Below are 18,681 nucleotides of genomic sequence, written 5' to 3' on the forward strand. Positions count from 1 at the left end.
CTGCTTTTAAGATTTTCTTGTCATTGCTGGTTTTAAGCAATTTGATTATGGTACACTTTAGTGTAGTTTTCTTCATATTCCTTGTGCTTTGGACTTGTTGAGCTTTATTGAAACTCTTGGCTCAACATTCCTGAGTTTTGTGTATTTTTTTTTAATTCTGTCCTCCTTTGCTTTTGCTTCTGTATTTCTGCCTATTTCTTGTTTTATTTGACCGTAGAGTTGTTGGTGGTGTTCAAGGTTGGGTTGCTTTTGGACTCCGCAGGAGACACCCACGTGATCTCATCACTCCCGTAACTCTTATCTACCCTCTTTATGAGGGATATTTTGTAACTGGCTATCTCTACCCAAACCTCTCTCCCAAGCTCCAGACTTGTATTTCATAGATAAATAAATAGAAAGGAACCATAATGAGTTCATTTGGAGTGAATAGAATTGTAAGAAAGCTGATAAGTCTGTAAGAGCAAAGTATAAAATCAAGTATATGGGCAGATTGCTGGGAAACAGGATTCTCAGGGGAAGAACCAAGTGAAAATATGGCCACGTTTGTACAGTAAGTGACTTCTGTGTAGTTTTGCAGAAAAGGCAAACAACAATAGCAAAACCAAAAAATAAATAACTAAATAAAATAAGAAAGAAACTTACATCTGGCATCACAAGGAAAATAGCCTTAATATTCCGGTAAACTAGCAAGTAACCCCCAGCAGGTGTCAGGCCCTAGAAGAATGACTTGTGAGCTGAAAGGAGGACTGAGGACAAGGGAGTCCCAGATGGCAACTGTTAGAACTGTGCCAAGCCAAATGAGTATTGAGAATTTACCTTTACTGTGTATTATTTGAACTCTGAAATGCAATGTAGTGCAATTGAAAGCTAGTGACTTGGTCCTAGAAAATAACTGAAAAATCCTTCCACAGTGTTTCTAAAACATTTTACAAATCTTATTTCTTGTAATTGTATCTTTTTGTTTTGGTTGGTTTTTACAGAAAAAAAATTGTCAGTAACTTAACCTGAATACTTCATTAAGAAGAGCAGACTCTGTGTAGTGGGTAGGATTTGACATACCTAGAATACTTTTTTGAAGAGGTGTGATATTCACTATTTTTTCAAAACTCAGCATTGCGATATCTGCAATATTGATAGCACTGGTTCCCTTTAATTTAGTTTCTCATGTAACTAGAAGAACCCTAAGAAAATAGACTTATTTTCTTTCTTGGGAAGAATCTGTGAGAATTTAAAGTTTCTGAACTTTTTCTACAAGGTGAAACTTCAATGTTTTTTTTACAATATATATTTCTAAGTCTAAGAGCTTTTTAACATGCAAAACTTTTATAGAACTCTGGTTCCTTGAAAAAAAGTTATGAGTGTGCTCTTCTGGGGAACTTTTTCATATTAAAATTATAACTGCTATTTAAATGTCATAGTCTTATCTTTAAGTCTTGTTATGTATTTTAGGAAAGTCATTTTGAACATAGTGAATTAAGAAAGACAACATGGTGATTGAAGCTAAAAAAAGCTACCTTTATTAGAAAGTATCATTTTCATTAATATTCTATATAAAAAACAGAGTGGAGAAGTTTGCACTATAGGAATCAAGTTGCTTAGAAACTGATTTAAATTAATCTAGGACCGCTTCTAGAAATATATCCAAATCATGTAACTGCATTTTGTGATACTTATAGAAGCCTTATTTATTAAAGAAAACTGTTAGATCATTTGTGTCCCCAATATAGTATTGATAAAGTAGGTATGTCTTTACTGTACTGCATGATATTAAATGAATATATAGATCTGTGTATGTACTGCCACAGTAACAGGTCCACAACATGTTTTTAAACCAAAAATACAGTTAACAAAGATGTAAACATTGTAGTATAAACCAAACTTTTTAAGCTAAAAATATTTGTATATGCACATAGGCATAGGAAAAGAGCTAGTAACGTATATACCAATAAAAAGTCACTATCTTTTTTCTTTCATTGTTTGTATTTTTATAATTTTGAAATTTTATAATTTTGATAGCCATATTATAGTGGCTTTATCTTCTTTTATTATTGTGGCTATTCGTGACTAGCTTTTTCAGTTTTTCTCATTCCTGAATAATCTCTCTCTTCCTGCATCTCCTTTTTTTATTAAAAAAATTTTTTTTTCTTATTTTTCCACATTCTAGGCTGTTCCACATTCTAGTGAATTCTGACATGTCTGTTCATTTTTAACTGGAATATACCATCAGGATCCATGAATCCAGTTTTAGATTTGAGCTTTTTGAGACGTTCTAACAGTTTTACAGGATGAAGGTGGCACAAAAAAAAATGTCAAGCTGCACAAAGAGGGGAAGGGGATCTGGGGATCTGATTGCTTCATAAACAGACTTTCAAAGAATTCTTATTTTAGCCATTGTCCTTCATATCCACTTCCAGGGATACTTTGCATTGTAAATTGAGTCAGTTCTCACCTTCCACTCAACTTTTATGCTAGCTCAGGATGCATTTTTCTTTGGTAAATTTGCTTAAACCATGTATACATCTGCTTTTCAATTTCCAAAATTGTATGGCTACTGTCTCCTGTCCCCACCCCATCCTGGTGGATTTGGCCCTTTAAAATACAAAACAAGCAAATATAAAAGATCTCTTTGACCCTTTATTAGAATTTTGGGAATTAAATCAGCAGTCTCTACCAGTACAGTCTTTTTTCCCTCTGTTCTGTCTTTTGTTAGGTAGTTTAATTCGTTATTCTAGTTCTAGAATGGGAGGTTTTCAACTATGGCTGCATATTTAAAATAATTTGGAATGCTTTTAAGAAAGACCAGTACCTGGATCTGATAGTGGGGTTGGTTTTGAGTGGGGCCAAGCACCTGTTGTTTTGTTTATATATAGTTCTTCATATTCTAATAAGTAGCCAAGTTTCAGAATCTTGATCTGAAAAGGACTTTGGGACAGCTCAGAAAAGGCCTCACATTTTAAAAATATTACTGTCATCATCTATGAGAAAATTAAAACACGTTTCACAATCTGCTATAAGTAATAACCTTTCTTCATCTTATCTTGAGGGTCTTTTCTCTTTGCAGTCCAGCAAACAAAATATAGGTAAAGTTAAATCTCTTTTGGAAGTTGAGAAAGAAGATAATACTGTACAAAATCAAATTAATTGTCTTGAGGACAATTTAAGGAACAATTGTAGAATGTGGGGTAAATAAATGCAGTTAGAAAATAAGTGTCAATAATGAAAATCAAAAATATTACTTGATATTTTTTTCTTCCAGAAAACTAAGTGCATGGGTGAATAGTAGTAATCAAAGATAAAAAGAGATAAAAAACCTTTCAATAAATAATACAATGTGCCATGTTACATAATATGTATTTATCAAATACTGTATCTTATAAACAGAGGATAGTGCATATTTCCAGTGTATGAAATATTCATGAATTATTGCATCTGCTTGACAATAAAGATAATATCCAATTCAGAAAGGCAGAAATATTTTATGTTACTACACTGAAAACATTGAAAACAAAGCTGTTACATATGAAAAGCACTGCACCAGTGACTCACTCAGTGGCCTGTTGTGCTGGAGACCGGTTCGATTCCTGGAGTCTGCCCATGTAAAAAAAAAAAAAGGCAAAAAGCCCGGAGCACCTTCATCATTTACAAAGAAGATAAAGAACCAAGAATTTATTGTGGGGTTGGGAGGTACACAACAGGGGAGAAATAATAAAGATAAAAGTATAAATAAGTATTTTAAAGCTGTGTGTGTGTATTTTATACATATGTATTTATTATATATATGTGTGTGTGTGTATATATAATGAATGCTTTGCAGATATTAAAATGGATTAGATAGTTCTTTGTATATGTTGAAATGAAAAGGTGTCCTCAAAATCTTAACAGAAAAAAAGCAGGTTGCAAAATAATTTGTAAAATAATATAACCATATAGATATATTTGTATATACACACACATGCATCATACATACATACATACGTGATATATATGTGCATACATAGTAGACACATACATATGTTTGTAAGTGCTTAAAGAACCTATGTTTTTAACTAAAATTGTTCGGTGTTTGGGGATTTTGTTTTCTTCCTGAGGGAGGCAGTAAAATTATGGGGCAAACCTCATACTTTATACACGTCTCTGGTTTTAATTTTTTTTTCAGTGAGTGCTCTATGTATTTTACAATTCACAGAAATAAAAATATGTCTAAATTTTTTTGTGTGGGGGGGTAGGAGGAAGAATAATTCAGCGCCATGCTTGCAACATTTTCCTGGAAGTTCTGGAAGAATTAGAACTAGAAAGGAAGATAAATTTTCCCTTACTATTAGTTAAGAGGAGGCTTATTTGCAAATCTAAGGAATTAGCTATAAAACATCATTATTTTAATAAATTCAATTTGAGTGGAATGAGGCTCCGAAAAATAAAATTATATCGTAAATGGTAAACTAACAATCAAAAACAGAGTCCGTTCCAGATATAAATCTTTAAAAAGTGAGATACAGTCATTTAAATTTTATTGGTTGAATTTGATTTAGAATTGAAATTAACTATATAAAACTATATAAAAAGTATACTGATATAAAATGTTAAAATATAATGAAGCTGGGTGGTGCGACAGTGTCTCAGTGGCAGAATTCTCGCCTGCCATGCCAGAGACCTGGGTTCATTTCCCAATGCCTGCCCATGTTAAAAGAAAAAATATATATAAATATGTATAATGAAGTGGAAATGGGAAATTTTGTGTTGCATATATGGTATGCCAATAAAAAAAATAAATAAAGTACCAACAGCAGGATCAAAAGACCAATGGAAAATAGTCCAGAATTGGAACCTGTTGAATGTAAGAATTGAATATATGATAAAGGAAACCCATATATTAATAGGGAAGGGAAGGATTATTTAACAGAGTTGGTATAACTCTAAGCAATTTAGAATAAAATAAATTCAGATTTTTAAAAGTATCACATGCTAAAAAGTTCCAAATGGATTAAATAATTACATAGGAACAACAGGCTACTGAATTGAAATGTGTATTGACTGGACTTTAGAAGGGAAATAATTATCTAACCTTAGAAATGATAGAAGAATTTACAGAGGACATGGTTGACAGATTAGACTACATAAAAATTTAACTTTCATACCATCCAAGAAGGTAGGTAAAATGAAAAGATGTAGTAGATGGGGGAAAACATTTGTAGTATATTTCCAAGGGTTAACAATCTTGTAATATGAAACCCTTATATAAGTGGGCATTGCACAAGATTATACAATCAACCGAATAGGAAATGCAACAAGTAAATAAATATGAAAAACATTTTATAAACAAAACCATCAAGAAATTACCAGAATCCACCCCTAAATAAGCAACAACTCCCATGCTGGCCAGAGTATGGTGCAATTAGTAGTTGTCTAAATTGCTTATGGTCTAATATATTGTTACAACTATTTGAAAAACACCCTGATTGTGTATTAAGATTCATATAAGTCATCAGACCTTTTACCATAAAATCTATGTCTGGGAACTTATCCAAAGGAAATAAAACCTGCAAGTCCAAAGATGTTCATAGCATTATTTCAAATACTAAGAAATTATTTGAAATGACTAATCAATGGAATAATTAAAATTTTCATTTATCCCTTAGATGGAGTACAATGCGATAATTAAAATATTGTAATAGAGACTGGCAATTGAAAAATATGATAAGGGTAATTTTTCTAAAGCGAGGTAATAGACCTGTGTTAGAGAAGAGCATGGGCTTTGCATACAGGCAGGACTGAGTTTAAATGCTGCTTTTGCAATGAGTCATTGGTAAGTTGTGTAATGGCTTTGAAACTCAATTTCTTCATCTGAAAAAGGCTAGTATCCTGCCTTCAATGATTGTTGAGATGAGGAATCATATATATAAAACCCCAGGCAAAGTAAGTCCTTACTTAATAATGGCAATTATTAATAAAAAAATAATGTTATACTCATACCACATCTGGGATAACATTGGACAGCTTATAGGCAACTGTAAAGGTCACTGGCTAACAACTCAAAAAAGGTTTATTTCTCACTTATCTTACTTATTATATTAGCAGGTTAGCTTTGGCACTTTTCTAAGTTCTCTTTACTCAAGACAGAGAACAGAGAAAGATGGTGAAAACACAGAATGGTTCTTAAAGCTTTTCTGTTTGATAGTGTTACACTTTTTCTCCCATTTTGTTGACCAAGGCTGATGTCACTGGCACTGAAAGTATAATCCTCTGATGGGGATGGGTCAGTACAGAAGGACAGCAAATATTTTGAACAAATAATACATGCAGTGACAGTGTGTTTCCATTTCTGGCTGTCATTTTAATAAGGATGTGACAACCTGAGCTGTGTCCAGAGGAGGAAGATAAGAATAGTGAGTAATTCTGAACTCTCATCTGAAATACAGTAGGAAGAGAGATGATGGAGAAGGAAGGGTCCATTAATGCTTTCTTCACATTATTTGAAGGATTACTGTCACTGGATAGTGAGAAGAGTACAGTGTTGGTACAGTGGTGAATGGTATAAGTCATAGCGGAATATATTTGAGTCATTGTAATGTTGTATATAGGAAAGGGGGCAGAAAAGGAAATTGTTGGTTGTTTTGAAATGTTACCTCATTTATATCCTTCACAATAACCCTAACAGGATATGTGTGTGTATGTGTATGTCTTTAAATATTGAAAGAAACAGACTCAAATTGGATAGGTGACAAATATATGGCAAAATCAGTGTGGAGTTCAGGTTTGTGTGATCTCATCTCTTTCTACTGTACTTGTCTACCAGTATAAGGCTGTAAGCTTTCTTACAGTTTAACTGTCCATCTCCAGCTGACTTCTCCCTGTCAGAGTGTTGACCATACCACCCCCATCTCTAAAATAATTAAACAAAATGAAATTTAAATATTTGAGACTGAACAGAAATGGCTTTTAAATATAAACCATTCTGCCGTTCAATTTTGAATCTATCTTTTCTTCACTAATTCGTCTTCTATTATTAGTAGTTTTCTATCCTAGTATAGGCATACAGATCACCTGGAAATTTCACATTGGTATAAGAAAGGACTGTCTGGTCAATGCAGTCTCTATAATAAGAAGAAATATCTTGTTCTATGAACACCTGCCATACTTTCAGACATAATTGAACACACAATATGTAATATACAAACTATTGCACAAATTCGTGTGTGTTGTAAAATATACATGAAAATAGAAGTTTTAAAAGGTTAAGATTTTACTTAAAATTTTAGATTGTTTTGTAAATTAGATATTTAATTTTATGTAAAATCTCAGCATTTTTAAACTTCTGTTTTTTACATGTGGATAGGTATTTTTTTCTGTATCCCTATGGATTGTCTTGTTTACCTACCAAAATGTATATCCCCAATAGTGGAGGTATTATTTTAGGTGACTTCTAAGGCTCATTTCAATATGAAGATTCTGTGATTCTGAGAACTTGGCCTGAATTTTTCTGAAAGGGCTAATGATAGCTCAGTTCACTTTCAGAAAGGTTTTTAGGTAGTATGTTATCTAAAACCAAAGCTATGTAGTCTTCACTGGCTCTAAAAAGAACTTGAAATTTTGCCTAGAGAGTTATAGGAAATTTTGTACTTGGAAATTATTTTAGCAGTGCTTTAGACTAGAGCCAAAAAATCTAAATTAGGCTCAGCTTCCTTCATACGGATATATACTCTTACATGCAAAGAAGTTAGTTACTTAAAGGGACATGTCTGCTTTACTACATTCTGGTTCTTAGTTATTGGCCATTGCCAGGTTGATGCCTCATAATTAAGATGACTTCTCTGGTTAGGAACCATTTTTTGGGAGTAGAGTCTTTCTTTATTTTTATTTTTAGCAAAACAAAACTGCGTGTTTCATTTATCAAAAGCAATGAAAAAATTAGAAAGTACAGAGAAATACAAAAGAGGTTATAAAGCAGAATAAATTTTATTTTTTTCAAAATGGAAAAATGTTCCTAAATAGCTGGATATATTTTTTAGTCAGTATCTAATAATGAATAAGCAACCAATGGTTGTATTAAATGATTTTTAAGTTAAAAAGTTATAATTCCCATAATTTTCTATGTTGGCATTTAAAAGCAAATAACTAAAAACCGGTGAGATACAAAATGATCTGCAAGATGCGAAGTGTAGTAGCTTATGAATTTAAAGTAGATTCCAGTTGTAATAATGATTACTATGGTGTATTTTTAATCTTTCCTCCTACATACATACACTCTCTCAACACACTTACAAACCCCACCCATATTATCTACAAACACACATTTCCATAGCTTGAAAACAGATATTTTGCATTGCTCAATTTAGAATATGATTTTTACAAATTATCATACTACCATACAGCAAGGAGCTATTAATAACACAAGTTTTTATTTGCTAAGCTTAATAACTTAAATACATAAAGAAAGAAATATTACAATCACATTGAAAAATACTTTTATTGGCTTTTAAAAAGACAAATGTGAATGAGAATAACTTATTCAGGAAACTAATTTTTAAAACTGTTTTAAATGAAATAAAGAAATCTAGCACAATCTCTTCCTACAAGTATCTACAAGGTGAACAGTGCTAAAAACCAAGTTCCTCATTTGGGAATTCCTAAAAATGGTATGTCCCTTAAAAAAAATTTTTTTTTTCCTTATAAAGAACATTTAGTACACCCACATTTTCTTAAAGTTTGTCCTGAAACAATTTATATCTTTAACACCCAGATTTGCTATATAAATATTAAGTTCACGTGATTTGAAATTAATGAAAAGCTATCTGGACACAGTTTCTAAGAAAACATTGCAGAAAGTAATTTATGCATGGCTGTTTACTGAAAGAGTTTTGTTGAATAATGTAAATAACATGGTCAAAAATCTAATGGTGTACACTGCAGGTTTCAATAAACTTTGCATATAACAAAAGATGTCTTATATGCAGTTACTGGATGTATGTAAGAGCCAGACACTAACGGATTTGACATGGTAATAATTTCATTTTTATAATACTGTCAGGTCAAAAGTCCATGGTATGCACATGCTGGAAGACTGTTATCAGTCAGATTTATCAATTATATCAAACACTGATTAGCCAAATGTGACTGAACATCATGCAATCAACTTTATGGTCTCTTTCAGGTATATGCAGATCTTTTAAATGGACACATATGCAGATGGACAAAATGAAATTTAAATATTTGAGACTGAACAGAAATGGCTTTTAAATATAAACCATTCTGCCGTTCAATTTTGAATCTATCTTTTCTTCACTAATTCGTCTTCTATTATTAGTAGTTTTCTATCCTAGTATAGGCATACAGATCATCTGGAAATTTCACATTGGTATAAGAAAGGACTGTCTGGTCAATGCAGTCTCTATAATAAGAAGAAATATCTTGTTCTATGAACACCTGCCATACTTTCAGACATATTTCTGACTTTTAGTTATTTAATAAATCCTCTGATGAAAGGGAGAAGGCCAAGTATAAGAAACACCCACCCAAACCATACTGTCCGTTAATACTGTCCATACACAGTAGAGTGATCATAAAACCTGACAATAAGGATCCATTTGATCAATGAAAGGCCAAATCCACAGATAGTACCATACCTTCCAGCTGTGGTATTGTTTATAAGAAGGATAAATAAAATCCAAGCCAGTTGAAGTAAATGCCATGAAAAACACCAGTGCGAAAACGCCATCATTACCTACTCTAAGCTGGTCTGCATTATTCAAATCATCTCTTGGTGGACACTCTCCTACTAAATTCTTTGAAATGTTTCTGCTGTGGCAGCTGCCAGTGCAGCAGCTTTAGCCTTCTCAGCCTCATATGTAGGAGGTAGCAACATGATAGGAAGGTGGCACAGGATAAAACTCATCATAAACATCTGTGTTTTAAGTAATACTACTATAAGGCAGAGGAGAAGAGTCAGATTCAAGGCCTGGTGCTGAAGGAGCAGTCTGTACAATCTGTGGTGCTGGGTTTGCGGTTGATGCCTGCTGTATAGCAAATGATTCTGAATTGTCCTCTTCATTGTGAAGTACTTGGTAGCAGCCAGTGCCCAATTGGTGAATGAAGATCCATCCTGCCCGACTTGATTCAGCTTCCCAGTGCACAAGTCTCCTCGGTGCTCAACTTTTTTGGCCACTCCGGTTGACATTGTCATCACCGTCCTGGAATAGATTCTTTATGATAAAACCTTCCCATTACAGAAGGAAGCTTCAGACTAATTTATAAGGAAGCAGAATTGCAAATCTAGTATTTGGTTCCCCTATAAAGATATTCCTATAGTGAGATAAAATTCTAGATCAGTACTCTTTTCCGATACATTTCTAGTTTTCTGCTTAGCAGACTGCAGTTTTGGTGATAGGTGTAAAGGAAGCATTACTTGTGAATAGGATCAATCCCAGTTTGGATAAGAGATTAGGACAGCCAAATTTAGCTGTTTTTTTCCTGCGCAGGAGTTCCTTGGTTATAAGCAAGGTTATAGGTGACTTTTGTTCTAGGATATTACCCTGGAAAAGTAAAGTTTAAGGTTTAACCTGGAGTTTCTTAAATTTTTATACTCCTTTACTCACTCAAGGAGTAGTTATTACATACTTCCTTGTGCCAAGCACTGAGTAAACATTGATGAACCAAAAGGATATGTCCCACTGATTTTTTTTCACAACACATGTTTTAAAAGCCAATAAAACTATGATTGTGCACAGCATACTTAGGAATCCCTCCTCTAGATTGGGCTGTGCTTATTTACCTGCTCACTTGCTCTTGCTTTCTTTTTCTCTTCCCTTCTTCCCCCTTCCCCTTCTCTTCCTCTCTCCCCCTTTTTCTTTATTCTCTTCTCTCCCTTTTTCTTGTAACTTTCCTCCTTTGAGATAGGGACAGCAGGCAAATTTTGAAATGAAGCCATCTAAGCATAGGAGAAATTATGACATTTATAATATAAAACTTGCATCATGTAGTTTGATGAAAGATGATAAAGTTCTTAATTTGCCTTGAAAACCAAAAGTCATCTACCCTGTACAGGTCTCAAGGTGCGTATGTTTGTTACTTAGCTCAGAAACGTGTATGTTTAAGTGGATTTTTATTATTCTAACTAAAATTATATATCAGCATATTTTTTATACACATACAATTTGTTTTTAGATACCCACATTTATATGATTAATTAAATATTTAATTAATGTTGCTTCCAATATGCATTTCCCAAATTCGTATCCTAATGTGTTATCTTCTGAAATTAGCCGTTTTTAATGCTAATTTCTTTTATAGCTGGCATAGTTCTTGTTTTTCAGTGTTTTAGTTACCTTGTTTTCCGCATTTTAGAGTACTTAACAATTAATTAAAAGCATGTGAATGTTTTGCTGTTGTTTTCTCTATTGATGAATTTGAAGGTAATTAAAACAATAATTCTTTTTTACTTTAGCATCAGATAACAGTCAGCGCTTTCGAGAAACCTGTTTTGCATTTGCTTTGACACCGCAGCAAGTACAGCAGATCAGTAGTTCCATGTAAGTTGTCTTCAAGTAATAACTTGAAGTTTGACATTTGAATCTGATATTGTTTTATAAGTGATTTTTTTTAAAGTGTATTGGGTGAATATTAATATCATGAAAATATTGGCATTTAAAGTTTTATTATAGTAGGTTAGTTACCCTAAGAACAGTTGTATCTTTGATAATTTGAAAAACTTTCTGGAATAACTGTCTTTGAATCAACTTTTATGGGCATATTTAAAAATAATTATTGTTCCTTTAATAGAACAATTACAAAAATGTTCTTTCATTAGTTGTAACAAATGTACCATACTAATGCAAGGTGTTAATAATATGGGGACTATTTTATGCATGATTCTTCTGTTATAAAACTTCCTTAATTAAAAAAAAGGATTATAGTTTTTATTCTGTCTTTTCTAGGGATATTTCTGGGACCAAATGTGACTTCACAGTACAGGTCCAGTTAAGGTACAGTGTTGACTACAGTATATATCCAAAGTGTAAAAGTTAATATTCCTTAAAGATTTTTAAAAAATCCACCTAATTTTCATTAAGTATATTGAAAGTATTGGGTTTAGACATTTGGGTGAGGGAGAACATTCACCTGTTATGAGATTCTGACTTTTATGCAACTTAGATTTTAATGTGGTAAGTCATGTACCTTAAGTCTAATTACATTCCTCCATTTGATTGCCCTCAGTTTATTGAGAAGCCTCAGGTAATAATATCTTTCAATACCATGATGGTCAGCTCTTTAGAAATATAATGTGTTATGAAAGCCAGAGGCTTATTTGCATAAGAGACAAACTATATGTAGGTAAGGAGCTATTATTTAGATTCAGTCTACAGTATCTCATGAACTAACAAAACCCAAAATATTCTCATTTGCTTTTTCTACTATTTTAAATCATTAATTTAAATACTCTGTAATCTAGATTCCAAATGAGACATCTTCATAGTTTTGCAAAGACTAATGGAAAATTTTTCAGCATGATTCACAGCTGCCCCTTGTTTTCTTTTGTTAGCCCACTCATTTCTTAGAATATCTAAAAAATCTTTTATGTTAATATGTCTCTTTCTTGCTTATATAAACCCTTTTGTGCTGCTCTGAAGTTATTCAGTCACTGTCCTTATATGAACTTAAGTGCCCACTCTGTGCACTTAAGGATAGAAGAGGGAATAGAAGACAGTTGTTTTCCTCAGCAAGTTGTTTTCTCTATATTGTGGAGAGGAAAAATCAGAGATCACCCAGTTTCAATAATCAGATACTAACTTATATGTACAAATTATAAGAGATCAGAAATGAGAGTAAATTAAAGCATCTGCTTAAAGCTTTGTAGTACAATTTGTAAACCTCTGATCTAGGTGTTTTAAAAGTGTGATGAGGGCGGGCCACAGTGGCTCAGTGGCAGGGTTCTTGCCTGCCATTCTGGAGACCTGGGTTTGATTCCTGGTGCCTGGCCATGTAAAAAAGTGTGATGAAAACAGTGAGAAAGAGGAAAGATTGAATTGAAGATTCTAAAAAGGACATACCTTTGATCAGCTTTACTCCATAAAACAATATGACAAAACCCTACCCTAGTATGCCAATGATAATTTAGGACTTGATTTTGGAAGACACTGACAAAGGTTATTTTATGTACTGAAGATTTGTTTACTTTTTCCTGTCAGCAATAGACTGTGAAAATGACTGAATAAATTAAATGACTGAAATATGATGCCTTCAAAATTAATTGTATATTCCTGTAATCTAATCTTTATTCCCTTGCCTCAAGAATTTACTTTTCATTTTGCTTTTACTGGTATGTGGCATCATCCTTTAAAACAGTAGTTTTCAGACCCATAAGGGTCCAGATTCTGGCTACTTTTCCTCCAACTCCCACCTTCTTCCCCCAAAGTAGTGCTGCTTTGAGCTGTTTGATTTTGGGATGTGTTGGACTTCTGGGTAAATTTTCATTGGAAAGAAGAGTCCCAAGAGCAAATAGAGTTTGAGAAATAGTTACTGTCCTTACTATTTTATATTAATGTATATTAATGTTTATGTATTCTTTAAAGCAACAGCAGATATGGTTTTCTTTCTAAAGTAGATCAGCTGTTTAATTCAGAGATTCCAAGGGAATTTTAATGATATAAAAATAGCTTAGCATTCTTGCTAATCCTAAAGAACACCTAGGGCATTATATAAGAGACTACCAAAGTTCCATGCACTAGGGTAACTGTCCAGAAAATGCAGTCTCCAGATGGGTCACTGGACCACGTAAGCCCAGAAATGCAGGAGGGCCAGCTTCTCCAGAACATCAACTAGCTTCATCCCCCTACCCCATATTACCAACAGCCCCATTCAGTGTGAAAAGGTTAGAATGGGCATAGCCCAGATATCCCTAAAGAGTGAAAGAAAGATCAGAGGTGATGGTGGAGTTATACAAAGAATGTGGGGTTTAACAGATGAGTATGATCACTGAATCATTATATTGATATTTCTTTAAGTCTCCAGTGTCTTAGAGCTGCTTGAAGTAAAAACCTAAAATTGTGGAATTCTAACCTATACCATACTTTGAAATCTGTTCTATGATTGTTGTGATGTGCTTTGAAATTTATTACTTTTTTGTATATATGTTATTTTTCACCCAAAAGAAAAAAAAGTCGATTGTGATGATAAATTGATGATATTGTGAACCATTGATTGTACACTTTGGATGATTATATGATATATGAATATATAATATTTATCGATAAAAAAATTTTAAAAATCAAAGGAGAAGGTGGCATTATAAAAAAATAGATAGGATTTAACAAATGAGTATGACTCCTGAGTCATTATATTAATATTTCTTTTAGTCGCCAGTGTCTTAGAGCAGCCAGAAGGAAAAACCTAAAATTGTGGAACTGTAACCCATACCAAACCCTGAAATCTATTCTATAACTAATTGTTATGGTGTGCTTTGAAATTTATTGCTTTTTTTGGTATATATATTATTTTTCACAATTAAAAAAAACCTTTATAAAATAAACATGACTGTTTAAAAACAATAGTTTAGCCATTTTAATTCAAATATATCCCAAAACTTGATGGAAAAAAAGAACAATATTATATTTTATTTGATTATTGTAAGATATTTCTTTCCATCTTAATAAAATTGTTTTTCTTCATTGCTGCTCTTTTTACCATTTCTAGGCCAACAGCTCCAGTGTAATATTTAAGTTGGAAGTATATATCGCTATCTCCTATCCTATTTGTAAATGTTTATCTAAAGCATGGCACTAATTTGTCAGAATAAGCCGGTATTTTCTCTCTTAGATTCCTGTTTCTTTCGTTAATGTACTTGTTACCACCACCCCCACCATGAACCCCTTCACAGAAACTTCCACCATGGTTCCCCCTCTGTCTTATCCCCCTCAGTCTGTTACTGAGTTATAGATTTTCACTTTTTACCTAATTGAATTAGAATCAGTGTCATATAAGTTATTATTTTTCTGTAGCTTCAGGCAGCCAGAACCCATGTTTTAAATTTATCGCTATATTGGGATAACCGATTGAAAACTTGTGGCATCCTATACAGTTATAGTTTAAAGAACTGACCTGTAATTCAAGGTCCTGCTCAGGTTAGAGATGGTCTTGTGAGCTTGGACATCTGCTGCTATGTATATTTTCTTAATGTTTTTAGAGATCCTTTGAGAATTTGATGAAAGCTATGGATTGTCTCCCCATAAGAATGTGCATATATATGCACTCTTAAAATTTTACAAAGAAAATTGTCCATTTTGTGGACCCTCTCCACACATAACAAATTCCACAGCCAACAGATTACGATCTTAGGCCATAGATATTCAGGGAAAATGCTTCTGCATGATGAATAGTTCACAGAATTCAGAAATAGGGTTCTCCCTAACATATAATTAAACATGCTTGGACATTTTGTAAAGGTGGAATGAGCCTAGATGTATTTGGGGAATAAGAAAGTAATAAAGTATACAAGTCTTAAGGAACTAAGTTAACAATTTATTTTTTGTATTATAATTTATTATATCTATATGAATGGAGTGACAGTTTTAAAGTTTTTTTGTAGATATCCTTGGTTTTCCCCAAAGACTGGGCATTTAATTTAGAAATAAATGTTTTCATGAATTTGTAAAATAATAACTCTAAATATAAGTGGATGTAGTACAAATAATGTTATTATTCAAAATGTTCAGTTCTTGGGCAAATGGAGTGAGTACCTTGGCTTTGTGAACAAAACTTGGCCATGGAGGTAGACTTATAAAGCATTTCTAGTATGTTCTGTTGAGAACCACACAAAAAAAGCATTTCAAAGGCAAATACATTTGGGGAATACTGTATCTTTATCTTCTTCCTCTTCTAGAGTCATAATGCATATTACTTTTAAAAGCTCTGAGAAGTTCTGTAAATGTTAAGGAAGTTTAATTCATGTTTTCTGATTCAGATTTTCTTAAAATTAACTACAGAGCACCACCCCCACCCCCCAACTCCCTCCCACAAACACCTCTTAATATCCTAGGCAGCTAGTGAAAATGTGCTCAGCACATGCTTTAAATAAATGATTGGCAATATCCCTGAAAATTGATAAAACACTTCATTGACAGGGTTATTTACTTTAAACCTATGTAAATATGTATATTTGTTACGTGAAATACCCAATGATTATAGTTTTCCCTTTTCTGTCATTAAAAGATGACCATCTTTTACATTAGTGTTTGAGCAAAAATAAGGGAAATTAAACTTGTTCTTTTATTGTTTAGGTTTTGTTTATCAGAAACCAGTTGTCCACAAGAAGATCACTTCCCACCCAATCTTTGTGTGAAAGTGAATACAAAACCTTGCAGCCTTCCAGTAAGTCCTAAAAGCTGGTTTTTTAAAAAATGTGTCACCAACATAACTAACAAATAAGTCATTATAGCTTTTGTTAATCATCATTTTTCATTAGGAAAGCATTTTTGTTTTCAATATATACTTATGTGAGTGGGTGAAACATTTCTAGCAATTGGTAGCTGTGACATTAGCTGCAGAAGTCTGGGATTTGGAGTTGGGTGTGATAGCTTTAGAGCAGCATTATATTTTGAAGAGAAGAACTTGTTTCAATAGAACCTCAATCTGGTAGAGTGGAGATTTGAAGAGTGCCTTCAATGGTGGGGAGAGGAGGGTTAGAGAATTAATAGCACGAGAGCCTCTTGTAAACATTTGCTTCTCTACTCTTTGATGAAAATCTTATCTTCTAGTAAGTTACTTGTAGGTTTTATTTGTTTTAAGGAATGGAAGCTGAAATGATTATGGAAATAATAAACAAATAAATGATTTCATTCTTAGGGTTATCTTCCACCTACTAAAAATGGTGTGGAACCAAAGCGACCCAGCCGACCAATTAATATCACCTCACTTGTCCGATTGTCCACAACAGTACCAAACACCATTGTTGTTTCTTGGACTGCAGAAATTGGAAGAGTAAGTAAATTTTTGTTTCTACCAGATCTTTCTATTATTAGGAAATGTTCATTTCCATGGCTACCTGAGCTTATATATAAATAACATTGTAAAATTAGTTGTAATAGGATTTATGTTTGTCTTACAATGAATTTTCAGCAAGATTCCTCTTGAAAAATGGGATCATACAGCACCCAATGTTTTGTAACCTGACCCTTGTATTCAGCAATTTATAATAACATCTTTCTATGTTCTTATATGTTCTTTCTGCATAATTTTTAGTGGCTGCATCATATCCACATATGGGTATGCCATAATTTAACCTATTCCCTATTTGGGGGCACTTATTTATTGATTGATTAATTCATTGCTATTTCAAAGAACATTTTGAAGATCATCCTAGCAGCTATAGCTTTGCATATATATATACATGATAACTTCCTTAAAGTATGGTGCCTGAAGTGGATTTCCAGAGACAAAGAGCATGCAGAGTTTTAAGACATTTTGTGTATATTGACTGAGTGCCCTCTCAACATTAAAGTAGTATCTTCTTTAAAATGTTTACCAATTTAATAGGTAAATAATGTTACCACATTGTTTTAATTAATACTCCTTTTATTATTACTGAGATCCACCATGTTATAGGTGATCACTTTTTTTCTTTTCTTTTTTTGCCTGGGCAGGCACTGGAAATCAAACCCGGGTCTCCAGCACGGCAGGTGAGAACTCTGCCTGCTGAGCCACTGTGGCCCACCCAAGATGGATATAATTTTAAAGTAAAAATAATCACCTAAGGTGGGCCACAGTGGCTCAGCAGGCAGAGTTCTCACATGCCATGCCAGAGACCCGGGTACAATTCCCAGTGCCTGTCCATGTAAAAAAAAAATATTATATCCATCTTATTTTTCTATTACTGTTTTATTGATTTATGGGTTCTTTATGTATTGTCACATGTTGCATATATTTGTTTTCAGTCTGTGTGTGTTTTAATTTTAAAGTGTAGAAGACTTAAATTATTATGGAACAAAATCTTAACCAACTTTTTCTCTTTATGGTCTTTTCCCACTTATCATGCTTATTAGTCTGTCTGCCCTAGACTTTTAAGAGTTCATGTTTTATATTTAAATATTTTATCCATCTAAAGTTTAAATGTGGCATGAGATAAAAATAAAAATTTACTTGAATATTTTAAATAACCAGTGGTTCTAATACCGTTCACTAAAAAAGTGTTGATTTCAGAAGCAGCTATTTTTATATATTTAATTTTATTTATTCTGGGGGTCTGTTTGAACTTTCCATATTGTTTCTTAGTCTAGCATTCTTTTTATGGGGAAATTTCAGAGATTTTTAATTATTTCAGCTTTCTAATCAAAATGAATAGTAAGTCATGTCTATTAACTAATACATTTGAAACTTATTGAATGCTTACTATGTGCCAGGCACTGTGCGTAAAACAGGTAGTACCATAGGGAGAAAGAAAAGGTCCTTGCACACTCTTGGATCCTGAGATCTTGGGGCCAGATGCTCACACACACACACACACGAAATTTGAACTAATTATTATAAGTACTATAAAGTAGATGTCTGTGATGATTTGAGAATATATTAAAGGACACTTTGAACTTGGAGATCAGGAAGGTCTTTCGTGGAGAAGTAGTGGCTGAGCCAAGAGCTGAGAAAAGGGTACAGAATCACTTAGGAGGCAGGTTCAAAGGAGACAACCCACACAACAGCCTA

General features: G+C 33.1%; 1 protein-coding gene and 1 pseudogene across 3 annotated transcripts in view; one reads left to right on the forward strand and one right to left on the reverse strand.

The window, feature by feature from the left end:
* Nucleotides 1-18,681, forward strand: part of PIAS1 (protein inhibitor of activated STAT 1) — a 147,798-nt gene that overhangs the window by 91,410 nt on the left and 37,707 nt on the right. For all 3 annotated transcript variants that reach the window (XM_077128327.1, XM_077128329.1, XM_077128328.1), the window contains exons 3-6: nt 11,438-11,522; nt 11,928-11,975; nt 16,266-16,356; nt 16,831-16,965. In XM_077128327.1, the coding sequence (XP_076984442.1) occupies nt 11,438-11,522; nt 11,928-11,975; nt 16,266-16,356; nt 16,831-16,965 (359 nt within the window). The remainder of the gene's footprint in view (nt 1-11,437; nt 11,523-11,927; nt 11,976-16,265; nt 16,357-16,830; nt 16,966-18,681) is intronic.
* Nucleotides 9,386-11,332, reverse strand: LOC143656551 (NEDD4 family-interacting protein 2 pseudogene; annotated as a pseudogene).

This window comes from Tamandua tetradactyla, chromosome 14 (assembly GCF_023851605.1).
Source record: "Tamandua tetradactyla isolate mTamTet1 chromosome 14, mTamTet1.pri, whole genome shotgun sequence".
Lineage (NCBI taxonomy): Eukaryota > Metazoa > Chordata > Mammalia > Pilosa > Myrmecophagidae > Tamandua > Tamandua tetradactyla.